Genomic DNA, 22,211 nt, shown 5'->3' with positions numbered 1-22,211 from the left:
GTTGAAATTTAAAATAATAATGCTATCAAACAGACTTATTTAATTCAGCTTTTAAAAGATTCAGCGGTTATTGTATTCAGCATTTAATTTTCAGTTTTATCAAACGCCAGCTTAGTTGCAGCGTAAAAAGTAAATACTTTTATAAAAGACTCGATGATAAAATTCAAAAGAAATGAAGTAGATAAACTGTATAAACCATATTTTTAAAAATAATTAACATGTTGTTTGGGTTGTAACCCAATTTATTATTAATATTCAGTTTGGGCCAGTAAAAGCTCATAACCCAATCAAAACTGAATTTAAACACCCTTAAATACTAATCAGTAGACTTTTGTACTTGTATCTTTTTCTTTTTCTGCTGTACTCTGTACATTGCTTCCCTTGTATCAGTATGGGTATACACACCCACATTGTCTCCTTAAAACTTAAAAGTGTTCCTTGTGGAACTCAAATTTGGTTGAACCTTTCTGATTAAAATCATAGCACAGCTTGCTTAGTTCTTCAGCCAACACAGGGGCTCCACAGTAAAATACTCCTGCTCAAGAAATTATAATCACATATTGGCATGTACCATATATACAAAAATTAGCGTCTAAACCTTTTTATTCTATATATGGTGATATACCTTAAAAAAGAGTACTACTATTAGATATGAAAATAAAATAATTCTTTTTTACTTTTATTTTTTTATTATAAATTTTTTTATTAAACATTTGTTTGTTTTTATTACCATATAGTATAATTAAGTATATTCAATTTAGTCGGAAATTTGGATACGTAATATTAAACTATATATTTTTTATTTTCTTTAATAAAAACAGTTATTTATATATTTAGAAATATATGAAGATAATTAAAAAATATATTGTTAAAATTAATAATATAATTCATAAAAAATACATATATGAATGTATTTTATAAGTGTAAAATGTTTAAATAATTATCTGGATAAAAATATGCTGAAAATATTATTTCAGTGTAAAAAATAAAGTCAATAATTAAAAATAAAATATAACAGAATTTTTGTGTAAAATAATTCATACTATTTCACCTCCAACTATTGGAGATGCCCTTACCTATTCTTTCATTAGAGTGTTTGGAACATAATTTCGAGAAAACCCTCTTCCACTTGGGCCTTGCAAAATGTGTTCTCACCTGACCAACACAGTCAAATAAGTAAATGTTGGAAAACTTAATTAGCAGACAATGAGAGGACTAGAATGCAATTTTAAACAAAATCTTACCCTGGTGCCAGAAACAATGTCCACGCCATTTTTGGCATGGTTTAGAGCTTGAACCATTGTGATGAGGGTAGATCTGGCATCACCTTCTTCATACACACTGGTCAAGTAATTGTGCATTTCAATTACACCCTGGAATTCATACAAATAGCTACTTATCGAATACTATACGCGCTGGATAGCAAACTGCTCGATCGTGGATTCCAATTATAAAAAAAGTTCGGAAAAAACAAGATTTAAAGTTAAAATAACTATTATACCCTTTGATCAAGATCTGCTGTTTCATTCATGACCCCTTTGAACCAATCGAAAGAGCCTTGCTCCCTAGTTACCCAGTAGAAATAAGCATTGGTGGTCTTGAGTGTCGTTTTACGTTTCGGGGAGTTTAAATCCTGAAACATACTTATCAGAATCTCAAACATTACAAGGAAAAATCTAATGTTTTATTGGACAAGACTAAACAGAATTATAGTAATTGCTTACTGCCTGCTCCTGCATTTTGACAATGTTATTCAGCAAATCTTTCAGAATGCTGATGAATGGTGTTGCTCCAATTCCAAGTCCGACCAGTAATAGCACATCATATTTCCTGTAATCTTGTGCTGGAGCACCATAAGGCCCATCTATTAATAGCTTTGGCAAACTGTTGGTAGTTTCATCAGCCCTGAGAAGCCCGCTCTCATCGGCTACAGGACGTTCACAAGCTTCCGAGAATACCATTTTAAGCTCTTGAGTCCAATCACCAAGCTCCCTTATGTGAACACTAAGGTAGTCATCATCAGGAGCAGAAGTTATGGAAAATGGGTGCCTGCATTTTAAAATTATAGCCTAATAAGCCACATCTCGAACAAGATCCTCGGAAGAAAAAAAAAGAAGCAATAGTGTTTGACAGGTTTAGTGCCCCCGGAAGTTACTAGCATAAACTTTCGAAGTTTCAGAAATATTTCCACAAATAGAATTACGGAACCTCCAAACATAGAACTCAACAAGTTCAGGGCACAAATTGCAACTGATATACCATTCTAATGGAGAAACAGCAGGACACTGAACAAACATGTATTGCCCGCTTTTGTATCGAAACTGGGGAGGCTTTGACATTTGCAATGTGAGCACATTTCCAGGATAAATTGCAACCTGTTTATGTATGAGAAAACAAACTTACATACCGTGTACAAATCAAACTAAATACTTGATGTCTTTACAGGTTTAACTTTACGCTCACCTTACGGAGCTGGACAGAGTAAAAGCCAGACCGAAAGAATCTCAAGGCTCTTTCTCCGGCATATAGTAAAACCGGAACAGCAAGATACATCCATGTCTGCAAAAGATGAACTCAACTTCAATTCTTAAACTTTTCAAGTCAAAACTCAATGTTGTTAAAGAATTTAAAGATTTCGGAGTTTACCGTCTTTTTGTACCAGTTGTGGACTAAATAGAGGAATATACCATGAATGATGAGAAGCACATATACAAGAACAAATAGGTGATGTGAGTACCAAAATGCATTATACCCAGTAAGCCTATCGAAGGGCTTTGGAAACTTAATAAGGCTGCGTCTAAACCATGTTGTTGCAAGTGTAAATGCAATTGCCATTAAGATAACCATTAGAATTCCTGTCACACCTTCAACTCCTCTCACCAATTCACCATATGAAGGTTTATTTTCTCCGAAGTCATCACGTAAGTACTTACTATAGTCTGTCTGAGATGAGTTCATAATCCTTGGAAAATCACAGGCAAGATGGCTTCCAGCATGGAGAACGACACCGATTACAGTTGCTGCTGCAATAGTCTGCCACATTTGTATTAATCAAGTAGAATTAGGAAAATGTGTATCGTAACCGGTGATAAATAAGTAAACATTGAACCCCTCCGTAAACTCAGTCTTCGACATTGTTATGTACCTTGTGAAAATTGATGTTGTCGTCAAAGGGAACAAAGTAACCCAATCTGGTGGAGCGGAGCCAAGTGATTGTGTTTCTGCAGACTGGCAAAAGAATAATGGCCATGTTGAGCTTCAATGTTTCGGCTGCACCTTTAGCTGTGAGTAGACAATGACCCATGACTTGGTAAGCACTTTTTTGCTTATATTGAAAGAATTTCCATGTGAATAATGCAATCATTATCATCATCCATAATGCCAAAACCCAAACTCTTCTCCAATTCTCTTGTAAAAAGTAGATTATTGACCCTCTTTTTCTTAGGCTTTCGCTCAAAGCTTGGCTGGTGTAGCTTAGTGCTTGACTGTAGTTCTGATACGTGTCCTTCTGTAGGAGAAGAGTCTCAAGTTGCCACAGCTGCGTAGCATTATAACGTTCAAAATCCGTGATAAATAAATAAACATTGAACCCTTCTGTATACACAATTTTCTACAAATAGAATTATTTAACAAGTTCATGAGTGAATCGTTAAATTTAGAGATTAAAAAAGTAAAAGGATATAAATTTAGGAATCAAATTATATATTAAACTTCTTTCAAAATGTATTAGATATAAAGCTACTTAACTAAATTATTAACCCACTCTCAAATAAAAAACCAAATTATTAATCCATCTCTTTCTTATGTTAATTTGGATATGTTTATATCATTTTCTTTTCTTTGTGTACCGTTAGATAATATTGGAATCCAATTGTTAAGGATTTGGTGATTAGTTGCCTATAGAATGGACTTTGGAACTAGTCTAAGAAAAATGCTGTTTTTATATACTATTAATAATTTTTCAATTATTCTCAAAAAAAAAAAATTCAATTAATAAGAAAAAGAATGTAGTTATAAATCAAAAATCATTTTATAAATTAACCACTACAAGACTGAAATGGTTCGCATATTAAATTAAGCTTAAGATATTAATCTAATTGAATTTAATGTAACTAATTAAACAAATAAAAAAACCTCAATGTAGCCAAGTCTTTCAGGGTCCAACTCTTCCATAATCAAAGCAGCATACTCTTCTGCTTGTTCCTTTAATCGGGACAGTTTGTTTGCAGATGCACTCAGCATTATAATCTACACATATTTTAAATTTACTCAATTTCTTTTTTTTTTTAATAAAAAACAAGAGATGAAGTAGACTAAAATTCACCAGCACTTCATGAATGCAATTTTTGTTGTCGTTATAGGCAAAAGTTTAAAAAAATGAAGTATAATATAATAATATAATGAATAATTTTCATTAAGTAGCTGAGTTATTTGAAATATCAAATAACGATACTGTAACTTTTCAAAGACCATACGTATGGTGTAATATAATTTAGTTTCTAAAATTGAAAAAATAAACTAAAATAATTGTCTCTTTAGCTTTTTAATAATTTGATAAACTCTCTTTAAAGATGAAATGATGATAGTAACAACTTCTCATGTGTTTAAAATTACAAAAATATATCAAACCTTTACGAGTTTTGCAATTATATCAAAACTAGGTCGATGCCCGCGCGTTGCGCGGGTGCGATTGAATAGTTTTATAATTTTTGAAATATTTATTTTTTATTTATAAATTTCTCTGAATTTTTAATTTGTATTAAATTAAATAATTTAAACATTTTAAATTAATTAAGTTCTTATAGTTTTTAATATATAATTTAGTTAATTTTAGTGACTAACCATTAAAAAATTGTATTTATTAAATTATAAATTTTATTTATAATATATTTCTTCAAATTTCTAGCCATAGATTATTTTAAATTATATAAATTAAATTTTAATTGGTTTAAATTTAAATTAAATTTAAAAAATACATTTTGTTTTGTAACATATAAATATCAATTATATATTAAAACTCTTTAAATTTTATAACTTATTATTATAAGTTTAAATAAAACTTTTCAGATTTATAATATAAATTAATAATTAATTAATATTTTTCATATTTTTATCATATAATAATATAAAATTATTTCATATCTCATAATTAAATTTCTAATCTTTATAGTATTATGTTTTATAGTTTTTTTTGTAATAAAGTTATTTTTATGTATTCTTAATTTATTTATTAATTTAATATAATTATACAATAAAATTTATTGATTGGTTTTAAAAAAATCATTTGTATAACTTAAAACAAATTAAATTATTAAACTTATTAATACTAATTAAATATTTAATTTATTAATATGATATAATATTACTATTAATTATTGATTAAATTCTACAAAAATTATACATATAAAATAACTAATAATTATTATTATTACATTAAAACTATAAAATTTGTCGTTATGTTTTTTAAAACTTATTACTAAATTTTTTAAAAGCTCTTTATAAATTAATAATGGTATGTATAACACATTATAATTTTTATATTAAATTTTTTATGTTTAATCTTTAATATTTTTAAAAAAAATGTATTTTTATAAAATTAAATATTCAGACTTTATCTCTTTAATTTGGATGTATTTGTATTTTCTTATAATATTAGTTGGTTTTGACATTTTAACTATTACATCGAACATTCCTAGTAATCTATACTATAAGTTATCATTATAGTACAACTACAAACAGAAACATAGTGTATACTCTTAATATATTTATATTTAAGATAAATTATTGTCATATATAATCCTAATAATATTTAATAAATTAATATAAAATTTATTTTTATACTATTTTAGAAATAATGGTAGCATATTAATTTTTTATTTATAAAGACATCAAAAATTACATTCATATAAAATTTAATTATTCCTATACCTTTTATAAATTATGATGCACATATATATTATTTAATCATGCTTAATAAAAAAATTAAGGATCAATTTATATTCATACATTTATAAATGGACATACTTTTATTTTCTTCTTTTTTTAAGATCTAACACACGAATATTGGCCTCAATTCACATGATCTCTCTATATATTCAATTTCAATAAAAATGACAAATACAAAATAAAAATAAAAAAGGTATTAAAAATATGAGAATTAATGACATAACTTTTTACCGCTATAATATATCAAATTCTATAAAAAAAAGTTATATCCATTTTGTATCGATATTAACAATCTTAATATAATAAAAAAACTTATGAAAAATTTGAAGAATAGAGGATTACCGGAAACACATATCATGATAGTAGTCAACAAATCGCATCTTTCCGAAAAAAAAATTCATTTATGGCGTGGTCTATTACGCGAGCAAAGAGTAAGAGACACACATATATATAGTGGTTACTTATCATCTATTCAATGTGAAAACTCTTAATATATGTGTGTCTCTTAATATAGTGGTTAATTAATTTTTACAAAATTCTTTATATAATATTAATTATAAAAATTAATTAGACATTTAAATTTTTCAATTCATAACTATTAGACTTTTAGAATTATATAAATTTTAACTTTTAATATTTTATAACTTCTAATTAATGAAATAATAAATAAACTTTAAATAAAAAATTATCACTTAGCAATTTATAGCCAATCCACTTTTTAAAATATACTTAATTTTTAAATTGAAGCTCAAGATTATAGTTTTTTATGATTAAATTTTACAAAATTCTTAATATTATATTAATTATTAAATTAATTATATATTAAAACTTTTCAATTCATAACCATTAAACTTTTAAAATTCTATAAGTTTTAACTTTTCATATTTTGCAACTTCTATATATTAATAAAACTTTTCACTTTATAACCATTAAATTTTTAAAATTCTATAAGTTTTAACTTTTCATATTTTATAACTTCTATATATTAATATTAATTAATGGAATAATTAAAATATTTAAATAAAAAATTGCCACTTGGCAAATTGTAGCTAATCCACTTGTCAAAATATGCTTAGTGCTAATTTGAAGTTCAAGATTATAATATAGTATAGATATTTAAAAATGGGCCCATTTAGCCCGTTTTAGCATATTTGATATTTTTTGTAACCATTTTTGAAATCGAACAGATTTTATATCAACATGTTCGTCATGTCACTGCCAATTCAGCAAAATGTTGCTCATCCAACCAAACCACATAACAAAGCACATGATAACTAAACGAAAGTCAAACCCAAATTTTAAATTAAATTAATTAAATATATTATTATAAAATTCATATATATTCAAAATTCTTAATTAACTAATTAAACTTAATTTAAAATTTTAATCAATTTAATTAAATTTGATCAAACCTAAATTTAAATCAAATAAATTTATTTAATTAAACATCAATTTTTCTCGAGATTTCATATTTATACTAAGATAAAATTAATTCTAAAATTTTATATCCCATCAGCCTCTGCATCCTTCGCCGCCTTTTGCACTCCGGCCACCGCCACCTTCTCCTCCTCCCACAACGGTCGCCAGTCGGCCACTACTGTCCATTTTCTCCAATGGAGAAGACAATGATCAAAGAAGACGAGCAAACTGGCTCGTCTTATAAGTACGTTTGTTCGGAGAAGACGAGCATATCTATTCTGCTCCGAGGGAGTAAAACTTATTCTTGAAAGTTGAAATGAACAATTATTTTAAAATAAAAAATGACATTAAAAAAAACAGAAAAAATAATTTTTTATACTAGAATCTGACAGGGTGGCTGCTAATTCATGCACGTTAGTTTAAGACCAAATAAGTACTAGTTAAGCTTAATTTAGTTGATAATGAAATAGACATGATCATTTTTTTATTATTGAATTTAGTATTATTAATTACCTCTTTTACTTCTTCTTCGTTAATTCTTCCATTGTTATTCTTGTCCATCCTGTAACAAGACAACGAAGAAGATAACTTAAAATAAGATTAAAAATAACTCAACTTTTATTAGGTCCCAAGTCTTAAAGGACCCATTTTATATGGGATTTTATATATTACGCTATTTGAAATATAGATTATTGTTGGGCCTTTTGATAATAGGTTTTGTAATTTTTATTTTAAAAATTACTCAGATCCATTAATAATTGTTGTGTAGTTTTTAACAGATACCAATAAAAATAATATATAATTTAAATATTTTTAATTTTATAAGACTAATCTCTTTTTATTTATATTTAATAAAAAAATTATATACTCTTTACTTGACCCAAATATAATTTTTTTTTTACTTTTTTCATAAAAAAAAATCTTTTTAGAAAATGACCAAAAATTTTACTAAAGTTCTGCAATGCTCTAATAAATATCTACCAATGATCTATTAAATTTATATTTTAATTACAAATAAAATGAAATAAACGTATTTTTATAAAAACAATAAAGTGAGCATATATCTAAAAAATGCTAAAAAAAACTGCCTAGATCCTCATTTTATCTAATGTTGGTCCTGTTTATAGCAAATGGAGTATATATTTTAGTTTTGAAGGAACAATGGATTAATGTTTAATCAAATGTTATTATCAGTGATTATCTGTGATTAAAGCTTAATTATCAATTTAATGCGCACATGTCGAAGAAAATCTGGAGACGAGAATCGAAACTTTGATCAGTAAATTGCGACCAAAATTCATGAAGTTGTTCTCTGCTAATCTTTTCAACTTTCAGTGTTCTTCTCCTGCTCAATGCATCAAATAGTTCGAGCGCAAACTCTTTAGAATCTCTCATTCCTTCGAAAATGAATCAAAAAACATAAAATTAGAAAACAATTTTAAGTTCATTAATAAATTATCTCATTAGAATGAGTTTATGAATTGATGAGAACTTATGCATTGAGCGAAATCGGCACGATAGAGGAAACCGTCTTTAGCAAGCTTATCAAAATTGCATTGAACTTCATTCCAAGCATCAACGCCGTTACTTTTGTTGCTCATAAACTTCAATCCTCGCAATGCTTTATGCGCATCGGAGCGAGTTCGATCGAGCTGCGCTCGTTGCTTTCTCAAAGCACGAGCTGCTAAAGCCGTTTCAAATCTATTCGATAAAGCCTTACTAGCTTGTCCACGACTCCAAGAAAAATTTCTCAGCTCAGCTTTCAAGTCTTGAGAAAACTGTAAGAACCTATTCGAACTTCGCCTCATCATCGTCTCCGATCTCGAAATCGGGGCAGAAACAGAAAGCACTACCGGAGTAGTTTCAACGTTGATAACTGTTGATGCTGCTGGCTCCAGGCTCTGGAGAATAATAGTGTTGTCATCTTGTAAATCAAACGTTACTTCCACGAATTCCATTTCGAGTGAATCAGTGGTGCTGCTGCCACCTCCGGGAGACGTTCCGCCGCTGCTGAGTGTTGTTTTGCAGGGAACTGTATCCGACGCCCAGCGACGTCCGTGTTTAGGTAATACTGGCCTCATTGGATTTTGTGTATGTTATTGTTATGGCTATGTGTTTGAATACATATTCCTATCTATATTATATAGTACTTATATAGGAAAGAAACGGGCGGAGAATAGACACATTTACGTTAATACTCTTTATGCTTATAAAATATAATAGTTAATTAAAAAAATTATTGAAATAGTTATTAGAGTTAGAGTACTAATTAAAATAAACTACTTATAATACTATATTAATAAACTTGATAATTTTAATCAAACTCCAATCCAACAAAAACTCTAATTAAAATTCATATTATAATACTCATATTCCTACGATACTTTAATATAATTAGTCTCAGATAATCCTACAAAAACAAATTGCATATCACGAATAAACACAATTACTAATTGGATGGATAATTAGTATGTTTCTTAGATTGTTCTTGGTTTCGAGTTAATAGATTTAACATGCAAAGTTATTGCTATGATTTTTAAATTCTGAAATTTTAAGGGTTTATGCTAGCTTTTTGACTGCTACTTAATTAAGGTTTGCATGCTAGTTTAAAGGTTAATTTTGATGATTAATTGCCTAAGCATGCTAAGTGACAATTTGATCAACTTTGTTTGCATGCACGTGAGATTTCTAACATGATTTCAATTCTGAAAATTTATGCTCCAAGTGAAATTGCATGTTAGAATGGTGGTGAGATTGATTTTGGCATGCTTAAGTGATTTAGGGGCTAATTTGCAATTTAGGCTAAGTTTAAGTTTGGTCAGTTTGGTCAATTTTAAAAGTATAAACATTGAAATGCACTTTTTACAAAATTTGGGGACCAAATTGTATTTTTATCATTTTAGAAACATTTGCCTCAGAGGCTGGAATATTTAATGTATTTTGATAAAAATGTTTTATTGAAATTTTTAATTCTTTTTGAAGAAGTTTTGCTTGATAAGCATTAAATTTGGTAATTTTACCAAATAAGAAATTTTAAGCCATGAGGGTTGTTTTAGAAAGTGGTTTTCATAGAAAATTATTTAAATGAGTTTTTGGATTGTCCTTTAGTCGAGATGCGCTCTGAAAATGATTTTAAAGTGGTTTTTATGAAAATGAGCGATTTCGTATCGTTTCTGGTTTTTAATGAATTTTGAGTATTCGTTTTGGAAATGTATGGAGAAATTACATATCTGGAAATTTTGAATTTAAATGGAAAATAGTGGAATTTTACCGGGTTGACAGGTTTTCGGGTTTCGGGCGTAGAGACGAGGTTTCGGTCGAAACGAGCGGTACAGGTAATGGAAAATGTTAAAGCGTAAAACAATATTGAGTCAGAGCGTAGTCAAGATTCAGAAATCCTAAAGTGTGTTTTTTTAGAATTTTCTCGATCGAGTGTGTTTTACGTGCTTTTGTAGTATCGAGTTTTTTTTTGCCATAACTGTTGCTATGATGTATTCGGTTTGATTAGTATTCTAGAGTTAGGCGTGGTTGTTTCTTGGTATCGATTATTAATTATTCGATTTCTATTAGACCTGCCTACTCTAGGGTGCTCGATGTCAGAAGAGTTGTAGCGGAGTAGCTTATCTGTCCGGCTAGAGTTCATTCATTCGGCAAGGGTTGTGAGTTTATTTGTTATACTATACACAATATTTTAAGATGCAAAAGTATTTTATTTATTGCTTTTCGAATCGGTTTTCAAAATAATTACATGAAAACTTGGAAGCTTTCCTATTGCGTGCGCACCGTCAATGATCGATTTAAGAATGTGAATATACACGTGTAGTGGAGGATATAATATTATTGTTTTCGGTTGATTTATTTCTCAGGCCTTGTTTAGTGATCTCGGCGGATTAATTTCTCGGACTATGCGCTAGTGAAGTATCCACACCAAAAAAAAGGAATCAAAATCCGGTTAAAATTAATTGTCACTTGGTAAAAAAAAAAAAAATTGTGGAAATACTTTTTTATTGATTTATGTACTTTGAGACTTTTTCACATAGTTGGTGATATTTTTCCGAATTTTGGTGCAAATGGATTGTAATCCCTTAAGCTAATTGTTTATATGTATTTATTGTCAAAAAAAATGCCTTGTTGATTTGTAATCTACTTTGTCATTGATAATGCATAACTTCATAAAAGAGACTTCAAATTTCAATCATTTCCCTTTAACAATAAAATGCCTTAATCTTGTAAATAGAGTAACTTCATGATTCACTTGACAATGAAATGCCTTAATCTTGTAAAATTTATAGTTCATGTCACTAATCAATTTAGTTTTTCTTTTTCAACATTTATAGATTTAGTGCAATTTAATGAAACTAGTTGTTTAAAAAAATATGATTACATGTATATATTATAAGTGATATCAAAATGATAAATAATATTAATAAATATAAAATGTATTTTTGATCTTATAAGCAGTCCGGTTATTTAAAATAGCAAAACATACTCTATTGATGCACTTTAAAAATATAAACAAAAACTATTTAATATATAAATAAAAATTTAGACATCAAAAGAGTAGATCTATAAAAGTTTAGGCACCTTTGACATAGTTGAATGTTGGCTTTCATTGCTCGAAGTTACTAAAATTTTCTTAGAGATTCTTACAACTTACTCCCTCTGTCCCCTAAAAAATAGAAAAAATTATATTTTCATAAATATTAAAAAGTTAGTTATAATTAATTTGTGTTAAAAAATTTAAGTTATCCTTATATATTTTTAAAATAAATGAATTAAAAGTTATGATTTAGAAAAACCAAACCCACTATATAAATATTGTCCAATGAAATTTCATAAGTTTAAAGTCATATATATATTTTAGGCCAAATCTTCAAAAAATACCAAACTTTTGCGATTTTTGTCAGTTATGATCAAATTTTTCAAAATTTGTAAATATAACCCGTTTTTGTAAATTATGTTCCTTTTATAACCATTTTTGAATCGGTTTGGTTTTTTATTGTTATTAAACCTTTTATTATGACACAACACGTAAAGGTTTGATATTTTATTGTGATTAAATATTTTTTAATCCTATATACATGATTGTCATGTCGGCAAGAAAATCGAATTGATTCGAATGTAAAAGGAACATAATTTGCAAAAACGGGTTATATTTGCAAATTTTAAAAGATTTGGTCATAACTGACAAAAATTACAAAAATTTGATATTTTTTGAGGGTTTGGCCTATATTTAACTAACGCTGCTTTTTCTATATCTATGGGATAAAAAAATAGCTACTTTTTCTATTTTTACAGGATAGAAGGAGTGGTTACTACTCCCTCCATTCTGTTTAAAAAGACAAATAAATCTACACATCTATATCTATACTATATATAAAAGCACGGATGGGGGGGGACAGGCAAATTTACTGAATAATCCTTTTCAGTTTACTACTAAATAAAGGTTTTATAGTCATTAACTAATTAGTTATTTAATTAATCACTATTGTAATTAAAGTCCTAATTAGAATAGGTAGCTAAATTATATCCAATTTAATTTTTAGTATGTAAAAAATAACTAAATTGTCTCCAAATTAGTAGGAATATCTATCTTTTAGTTTGATTGAACTACAAAATTAAAATACTATATTTTGTCAATATATTATTATTTAAATTTCTATCTTATTATTTTTAAAGATATTATTAATAAAATTAAGTTAATTATTTAATTATGGTTATTATAAAACCAAAAGAATAATAAATACAGTATGAAAAAAAATTAATAACCGAATATATTATATTTACTTTTATAAAAATTCTTAACTAATTTAATATTATAAATAAAAAATTGATATAATTATAATAAATTTACTAATATGTTGATTGAGGAGTTACGTTACGAGCCACGTGCAATGCGAAACTAGTAATTAAAAAAGTATTAATTATTATATATATATTTTGTTTTAACTCTATGTTAATCTTGTAATTTGTACTCCTTTCATTTTTTTAATTGTTCATTTAGCCAAAATTGTACATATTAAGAAAGCAGTATTTTTGTCTTAAATTATAGTAGTAAATGTATTAATATAACCATACTAGCTAATAAATGGTTTGTAAATTGAATCGTAGAATAATTTATTAAGAAGATATAAATTTAAAAGATAATATTTAAAGTCATCTTAATTAAAATTTTAAGTGAACAAATAATTATAATAAGCTTGTTTGGCTAAATGGATAATTAAAAAAATAGAGGGAGTATATAGATTAATAGTCATTAATTATAGAAAGAAAAAATGGATAAAAGTGAAAAAATTAAATAAATTGGCACAAAAAATACGATATGATCTTTTTAAGTGGGATATGTAAAAATGAGATATGTTCCTTATTGAACGGGACGAATAGAGTATAATTACTATAAAAAAATGTGATAGTGGCTGCAGCATAGCAATATAATTTTTAGTGTTACGATGTTTTGACTTGGTCTGCAAGCTGCATGTATTTAAAAATTAAAAAAATCAATTAAATTATTGCAAAGAAAAAAATTAAAAAAATAGAAGGCAATTTTAAACTTAGAGAGATTATAGGGGTCTAAAATTAGTTATAAATAACCCAGGTACTTGATCGTATTTTTAGTTTTACAATTGGAGAAAAAGACGTTTCAACCTTAAAATTCCGAATTGAAATATGTTTGTAACACCAACCAAATTGATATATTTAAATAATAATTGTGGGAAGTTATTTAATACTAACTACGTATGAGTTTATTCTTTTTCTTAAAATATGTTTTGGTACACATTTTAAAAATCAAAGGTTCTAAAAGTACTAGAATATATGACTATGCTTTCTGGGGTTCTTAATTGTACTCTACTTTGTCAATGATAATGCATAACTTCATAAAAAAATACTTCAAATTTCAACCCTTTCCCTTTCATGAATTACTTAGCAATACAATGCCTTAATCTTGTAAAAATGTAGTTCATGTCACTAATCATTTTGGTTTTTCTTTTTCAACATTTATAGATTTAGAACAAATTTAATAAAACTAGCTAATTAAAAAAATTATAATTATGTGTATGTATTATAAGTGATATCAAAACGATAAATAATATAAACAAATTTAAAATGTAATGTTGTTCTTACAAGCAGACAAACAGTCCAATTATTGAAAATAGCTAGATATACTCTATTGATGCACTTTAAAAATATAAAAGAAAAACTATTTAATTATATATAAATGAAAGCTCAAACATCAAAAAAAGTAAATTTATAAAAGTTTAGGCACCATTGACATAGTTGAATGTTGGCTTTCACTATCTCGAAGTTACTAAATTGACCATTTTTTAGAGATTATTAAAATTTACTCCTCCGATAAAAATAAAGATAAATATATTTTCACAAGAATTAAAAGTTAGTTAGTTATAGTTAATTTATGTTAAAAAAATTAAATTATTCTTTTTTTTTGTTAAAGTAAATCAATTAAAAGTTATGATTTATAAAAACCAAAGCCACTATATAAATATTATTCAATAGAATTTCATAAGTTTAAAGTCATACATTAAAATTATAAATTAAATAATATTGATATTGATAAATTTTAAGGATATTTTAATAATTTTATATATTAACTAATACTATTTTTTTAATCTTTATGGGAAAAAAATGGCTATTACTTCTATCTTTATGAGACGATGCTACTGTCTTCGTCCCATTTAAAAAGAGACAAAGAACTTTTACACACAAATTAAGAAAGCATTAATTACTATACTTTTTTTTATTTTATCCCTATTAATAATGGTTTTGTAATTTGTATATAAATTAATAGTCATTAATAATAGAAAGAGAACATGAGTAAAAGAGAAAATTTTATATAAATTGATCCAGAAAATACGATATGAATGAACGGTGGAGATCAAAAAAGTACAATTTTAATCAAATTAATTTACACTGTTCATTTTATAATGGACGGTGTAGATCGTGAACATGAATACCTCAAGTATTTTGAACTTGAGGGAATCCCAAACCAAAAATGATATATGTTCTTTTTGGAACGGGACGGAGAGAGCTTAAAGAATTTTTAAGAATGTGACAGTGGCTGTAACGTAGCACAATGATTTTTAGTTATAAACAGTTCATGTATTTGAACGTATTTTAAATTTTACAATTGAGATAAAAAAGTTTCAACCCTAAATTTTCGAATTGAAATTCATTAAACCTTCTAATATTTATTAAATTAATAATTTTAATTAATAAAATTTAAAGGAACTAACTTCGTTCCATATCGGATACTTAATAATTTTATTATTTAATAATTCATAAAATTTAAAATATATTTTATAGAAATTTTAATTATTAGAGGATTTTTTTTTAAGGAATATATATTTATATAATATGGAATAAATAACTTTATATGTTAGACATAATCAAAGTAATTTTATCCAACACTTATTTTATTATTTTCTATATAAAAATTAAGCTATTTTATTTTGTGAATATTGTATCTTAATAATTATTTTTTTATTGAATGTCAAGTTGATATTTTTTGAACTAAATATAATACTACTCCCTCCGTCCCGTTTAAGAAGTCCCATATTCTATTTTGGGATGTCCCATTTAAAAAGTCCCATTACTATTTTTAGAATGTTTTTCCATTGAATATCCTATTTTACCCTTGTTTTAGTCACCTTAAAAGAACAATTTGAAAAATTCCACTATAATTAATAGGGGCAAAACATGAAAAAACATGAAAAGACAAGAATAATAAATGTTTTCTTAATCTGTGTGTAAAAGCAAATGGGACTTCTTAAGTGGGACGGAGGGAGTATTTCTTTTGAACTGAAAGTAGAAATAATATTTTTAGAGTAATTGTGAAGTGTATTTAGTTGATATTTTTATAATATAATATAATATTAGGTCTACATATTAAATGACTGAAAATATATTTTATTTTTTATAACTTTTATATATATATTAATAAATTAATAATTTTAATAATAATAAATTTTAAGACCATCATATATATATTAATTATTAGAATGTCGACTGTAATATATATTTATAATCATCAATAGACATTGAAATATTTAAATAATAATTGCAAATTGTTGGGAGTTATTTAATACTACAAACTACGTATGAGTTTATTCCTTTTCTTAAAAAATGTTTACCTATACATTTTAAAAGTCAAATGTTTAAATGTGGGGAGTAGAAATATGCTTTGGGGTTTTCTTAAATACTGTTTGACAATGTCTATCCTCTTTTTTCTTTCAATAAAGTCCATATTTTGGCTGACGTTGTTTTTTTTTCTTATTTATTTTAAAATTAAACTTATTACTATAATTTAATAATTACATATTTATAATTATCAAAAAAATAATTACATATTTATAATTTTTTTTTCTTTTGTATAGGTGTGGTGTTTTCCTTTGTGTAGTTTTTAATTTTAACCTTTATAAAATTTGTTGTTTTTTCAGTGGATATATTGGTGGAGAATTTTTTTGTTATTTTTAATTAAATTTATTTAAAGATTAAATAGTCAATTTATAATACGATTATATTTAATAAAGATTAATAACGCAATTATATTTAATAAAGATTACAAAACATACCATCATTTTCTTGTGCCTCGCACCAGAACGATAAAATCTAATACGTCAACACTGAGTTGGCCAATTACTAACAGACAATGTGCCATTTTAGGTTCGGAAGGTACGATGTCAATTTTTTTTATTATGTTAAGTACCTCCATAAAAAAATTATCAGGGTTCAAATTCAAATCGAACTAAACATGAGGGTCCAATATATATATATATATATTTGTTCTAATAAATAGTATAGATTTATCCGGTATAGTGAATTGTGTTTTTTTATACGAGAACTCAATATTTGATGAAAAATTCATGATTAAGAATCAAATTATGGTCCCAAGTGAAATTTAAGAAGTAGTTTTCATGGGAACTCAACTTGAGAAAATTATGGTCTGTACGTGTTTTTTTTTAATATTTATAAATATACGCTCCGATTTTTTCTGTTGTAAAAAATATATTTTTTAAAAGAATTGCAAAAATACACTAAATTTTTTAATCTATCAATGATCTACGAATAATCTATTAAAACTATATCTTTATAAAAAAAACGTATTTTTATAACAGAAAAAATCGAAACGTATTTTTACAAACTGCCAGACAAAAATACCGGTATTTTTATAAAAATCCACTAAACTTGGTATATTTTGGATTTAAAGTCTAAAATTTCTTGAGGTAATTACACAGTACATAATGAAACACCAAAATAATCCCACTAATAATGTTTTTCATGTCTTGCTACAAAAATACTGCATTCTTCTTCTTTCTGTCTTATTCACACTTTTACTTAGTGTTTTTATCATTCAATCTATTGAAAATTACAGTTTCTTCTTCGCATGTAACACGTTGTTATTGTTCGGCGATTATTGGTTGCAAGTAATTTGTTAGAAAAATAACATTATGATTTGTTATTGTTCGGCGATTATTGGTTGCAAGTAATTTGCTATTTTTTTGTTTTTGAAAGTGAAATATGTAATCAAACCCCTTTTATCTCCTTTAGTTGTGGGATTGCCCATCAAGTGTTTGATGTTTTATCCGAGTGAAAGTTTTATTATTGATTATTGTTAAAAGCATATGAGCATACAATGAAAGATATTTTTTTCCACTAAATTGAATTGATAATATATTTCTCATATAAGTAAGATTTTTCTCATACTTTACTTTTGAAATTTCACAAGAATCGCTTATGGAACGCAAGCTCAAGCAGGTTTTTTATGATACTACTAGTAAACTGATAGTAAACTATTAATAAATTAAGTTATCTTTTTAGTAAAATGTTAGTAAATTAAGTAATTTTTTTAGTAAGCTGATACTAAACCGTTAGTAAATTTTTTAAGTAAATCGATAGTAAATTAATAGTAAAAAAAATTTGTTGCAAAATAAAAGTAATAAAGTAGAAACTAATTTAGTATATTTTTTATAGTACTATTGGTAAACTGATAGTAAACTAAGTAATAATTTATTTTAATAGCTAAATTTGAATAGGATGACTCAATGTCAGAAAAAGAAAGCTCCTCTTTCCTTTATTGAATTTGGCTTCGCTATGCCCTGAATCAATCGAAAAGCTTATTGATTCGATTTATCCCACTTCATGTAGGCGAGAGGGAGTTTTATAATTTGAAAATAAAAAATAGTGAATAAATTTTTTAAATAAATCGATAGTAGACCATTAGTAAATTGTTAGTGAACTTATAGTAAAACAGATGTTTCGTAAACTGAAACCGTATTTCTACAAATAAAAAAGTATTTTTGTAAAAGATTTTGATCAAACCATATTTTTACAATAGTCTTAATCAATCGGTATTTTTAAAAACTAGTTTTTTGGTCACGTGCTACGCACGTTAACGATATCTATATGACCCGTTATTTAATATTATAATTGTATATTTTTTTAATAATATATTATTATTTAAATTTTATTAGACTTGTGTTTTTTTATTTGTTTTTGTTTAATTATTTTATAAAATTTTAATTTTTTTTATTAGAAATGTTAAAAAGTTAAAATTAAGCAATAGATTTAATTTTTGATATTGTTGTTATTAAAAAATGATGATATGATTGAAGCAAATTTATATTATTTTTCATAGTAAATAACTAATAAATATAAAAAATATCAAAACTTTAACACAAATATTATAATAAAATTATTTAATATTAATGAAACTCGTCATATTCTTTTAGGATTAGGAATTTAACACATAATAATAGTTGTTGCACAATTCTTTTTAGAATTAAGAATTTAATACATAATGGTAGCTACTGCGATAGTTACTTTTAATATATTTCCTTTATGGATTAGGAATGTCATCTTTTTATTTGTTAAGCATAAATATTCTTATATGTCACAATTAGAAATATCAATTTGAATAAAATATGTAGAGGGTATTTTTGTCCGTGAATGGAAGTGTTCCCCGCGAATACACTTTTATATTTGTTATAGATAGATATTTGTTTAAAACGGTCAAATTTTTTTAGTGGAAAATGGGCCGAACTGACCCCATATATGCTCACATGTTAGGGACGGATGACAAAAGTACCTAAAATTTTAAAAATATTTACAAAAGTACCTGTAAACTTTTTTTATTTACAAAAATACGACTGATTTAAAATTAATTACAAAAGTATCAAAAAATGAAAATTAATTACAAAAGTACGATTTGTATAATGTCGGTATAATTTTGTTATAATTTTGGAATATTAAAACTATAAATCAGATAATTTAAAAATAATATTTGGTTTATTATTGGTATAATTTCAGTATATTTTTGGTATATTGAATATAAATTTTTATATATATTTTCTAGTTGATAACATGTATTTTTTTTTTATGTATATTTTTCACTATAGTTGGTAATGAACAAGAAAATTTGTATACTCTTGGTATACTGATGGTATAATTTTGGTATATTATTAATTTAATTTTCAGTATACGATTTGATGTAATTTTGATAAATTTTTATTTAATATTAATAAAATCTCAGTATGTATAATGTTGGTATAATTTTGGTACAATGTTGATATAATGTTAGTTTATTAGTATACTAACATTATACCCACAGTATACACCGTATGTTTGATATTATTTTTTATTTTTTTGTACTTTTGTAAATATTATTAATATTTTTGTAAATGAAAAAAGTCAACATATAATTTTGTAATTATTTTCATTTTTTTTTGGTAAATGGTGTAATTTCCTCCACATGTTATTATATCAGATGGACTTGAATCATGATCGCAACCGAAATCATTCCATATTAACTTAAGAGGAAATTACACCATTTACCAAAAAAAATGAAAATAATTACAAAAGTATATGTTGACTTTTTTCATTTACAAAAATATTAATAATATTTACAAAAGTACAAAAAAATAAAAATAATATCAAACATACGGTATATACTGTGGGTATAATGTTAGTATATTAATAAACTAACATTATATCAACATTGTACCAAAATTATACCAACATTATACATACTGAGATTTTATTAATATTAAATAAAAATTTACCAAAATTACATCAAATCGTATACTGAAAATTAAATTAATAATATACCAAAATTATACCATCAGTATACTAAGAGTATACAAATTCTCTAGTTCATTACCAATTATAGTGAAAAATACACATAAAAAAAATACATGTTATCAACTAGAAAATATATATAAAAATTTATAATCAATATACCAAAAATATACTGAAATTATACCAATAATAAACCAAATATTATTTTTAAATTATCTGATTTATAGTTTTAATATTCCAAAATTATACCATAATTATACCGATATTATACAAATCGTACTTTTGTAATTAATTTTTATTTTTTGATACTTTTGTAATTAATTTTAAATCAGTCGTATTTTTGTAAATAAAAAAAATTTACAGGTACTTTTGTAAATATTTTTAAAATTTTAGGTATTTTTGTCATCGTCCCTTAACTTAAGATGGTAGTTTTAAGCCCATCGTCGAAGTAACAGCTTCGGTACATCAGTGTCCAAATGCGGCCCAATAGGGCTAGACTTAGACAGGCCGACAGATACCTGGCCCATTGATCAGGTCTAGTCAAAACAGACTGTTGATCAGCAAACCCAATGCATAGGTTCTCAGTGAGACCAACGCATCAACCAACAAATGTGCACGTGTTTTTGACAACTTGTCTTAAGTCCTAATTTCAATGCATTAAAAGATTTTTTTACTTAATTTAGCAGGAATCATATCAAAATCTTAGACCCCACAGTACTAAATATAGTCTGGTTCTATAAGAGGCCACGTGTGTTATTAGTACCAAGAATCCCTAACACCACTAAACTCAAATCCAAATCGTATATTATGTTCTCTCATTTCCTTAATTAAATTCATTTTTGGATTGTCTCGATTGACCAACCAGTTAAACATTTATCTGTAATCTTCTAATAATATTTTATTCTATGAAATCGGACCATAAATAATGCTGATTAAAATAGTTTTGATCATATAAGTTTAACAACAGACTCATTCTATTCAAATTGATTATTTTCCACATTTAACTTTGATCCGATTAATTAAGTTTTGAAGTCTAATTAAGACAGCCTCCATGTTAGGAACATGTTAATTAAAGTTGAGTTTTGGATCATAATAATTTGATAAAGGGTGGTGACCCAGGAATATAATTAAAGATTTGAAGTAGCTAAAATTGGAATATGTGTCAAGTGCTGTAAGAATTAGATTGGAGATGCAAATTCAGACAATTTTGTCAGTTTATATACATTTGTTGAAAAGGAACAATAACTAGTCAATACCACAAAGATGAGTTGAAGAAGATGGAAGAAGATGTAGAAAAAGGGTTCAATTATAGTGATGGTCGGCTGCTTGTACATGCAAACAAAATCACATAATATGAAGTATGAAATGACTAATTAATTTTATGATATTTAACCAACTAGTAGAGGACACATATTTAGCTATTATTGTCAAAATGCATGTTGATGGTGGTTAATGAGGCAATAATTATGGGGCCACATACATTAAACAATTAGGGTGAAATTGTTGAAAATTATAGCAAGTAGTTTTCCTATTTTCTTAGGTTTTTCTTTTTTTCTCAATAACAAAAATATATTTCCTCCCTCACATAAAAATAAAAATAAAATTATCTCATTTATGTTACTCTGTAATAAAACTATCAAAAAGAAATTGTAATTATGTTATATGAATTTTAGATATAATGGCTACACAATGATTTACTTTTTCAAAATGAGGGGTACTTTAAAAATATTTTAATAAATTAATGAAAAGTTATTGAA

The 22,211-nt window shown here is 25.9% G+C and overlaps 1 protein-coding gene across 1 annotated transcript; it reads right to left on the bottom strand.

The window, feature by feature from the left end:
• Window positions 1–225: 225 nt before the first annotated feature.
• LOC126677995 (respiratory burst oxidase homolog protein A-like) lies at window positions 226–9,446 on the bottom strand. The gene is made up of 13 exons (XM_050372829.2): window positions 8,858–9,446; window positions 8,603–8,762; window positions 7,879–7,927; window positions 4,135–4,248; window positions 3,146–3,538; window positions 2,647–3,033; window positions 2,464–2,559; window positions 2,260–2,375; window positions 1,725–2,049; window positions 1,502–1,633; window positions 1,245–1,373; window positions 1,077–1,155; window positions 226–535 (listed from the first exon to the last, which is right to left on the bottom strand). The coding sequence occupies exons 1-13, from the start codon at window positions 9,444–9,446 to the stop codon at window positions 426–428; spliced, it is 2,679 nt and encodes an 892-aa protein (XP_050228786.1). The 3' UTR covers window positions 226–425.
• Between the last annotated feature and the right edge of the window lie 12,765 nt (window positions 9,447–22,211).

This window comes from Mercurialis annua, linkage group LG4 (genome assembly GCF_937616625.2).
Source record: "Mercurialis annua linkage group LG4, ddMerAnnu1.2, whole genome shotgun sequence".
Taxonomy (NCBI): Eukaryota; Viridiplantae; Streptophyta; class Magnoliopsida; order Malpighiales; family Euphorbiaceae; genus Mercurialis; species Mercurialis annua.
This window is presented reverse-complemented; position numbering and strand designations above follow the sequence as displayed.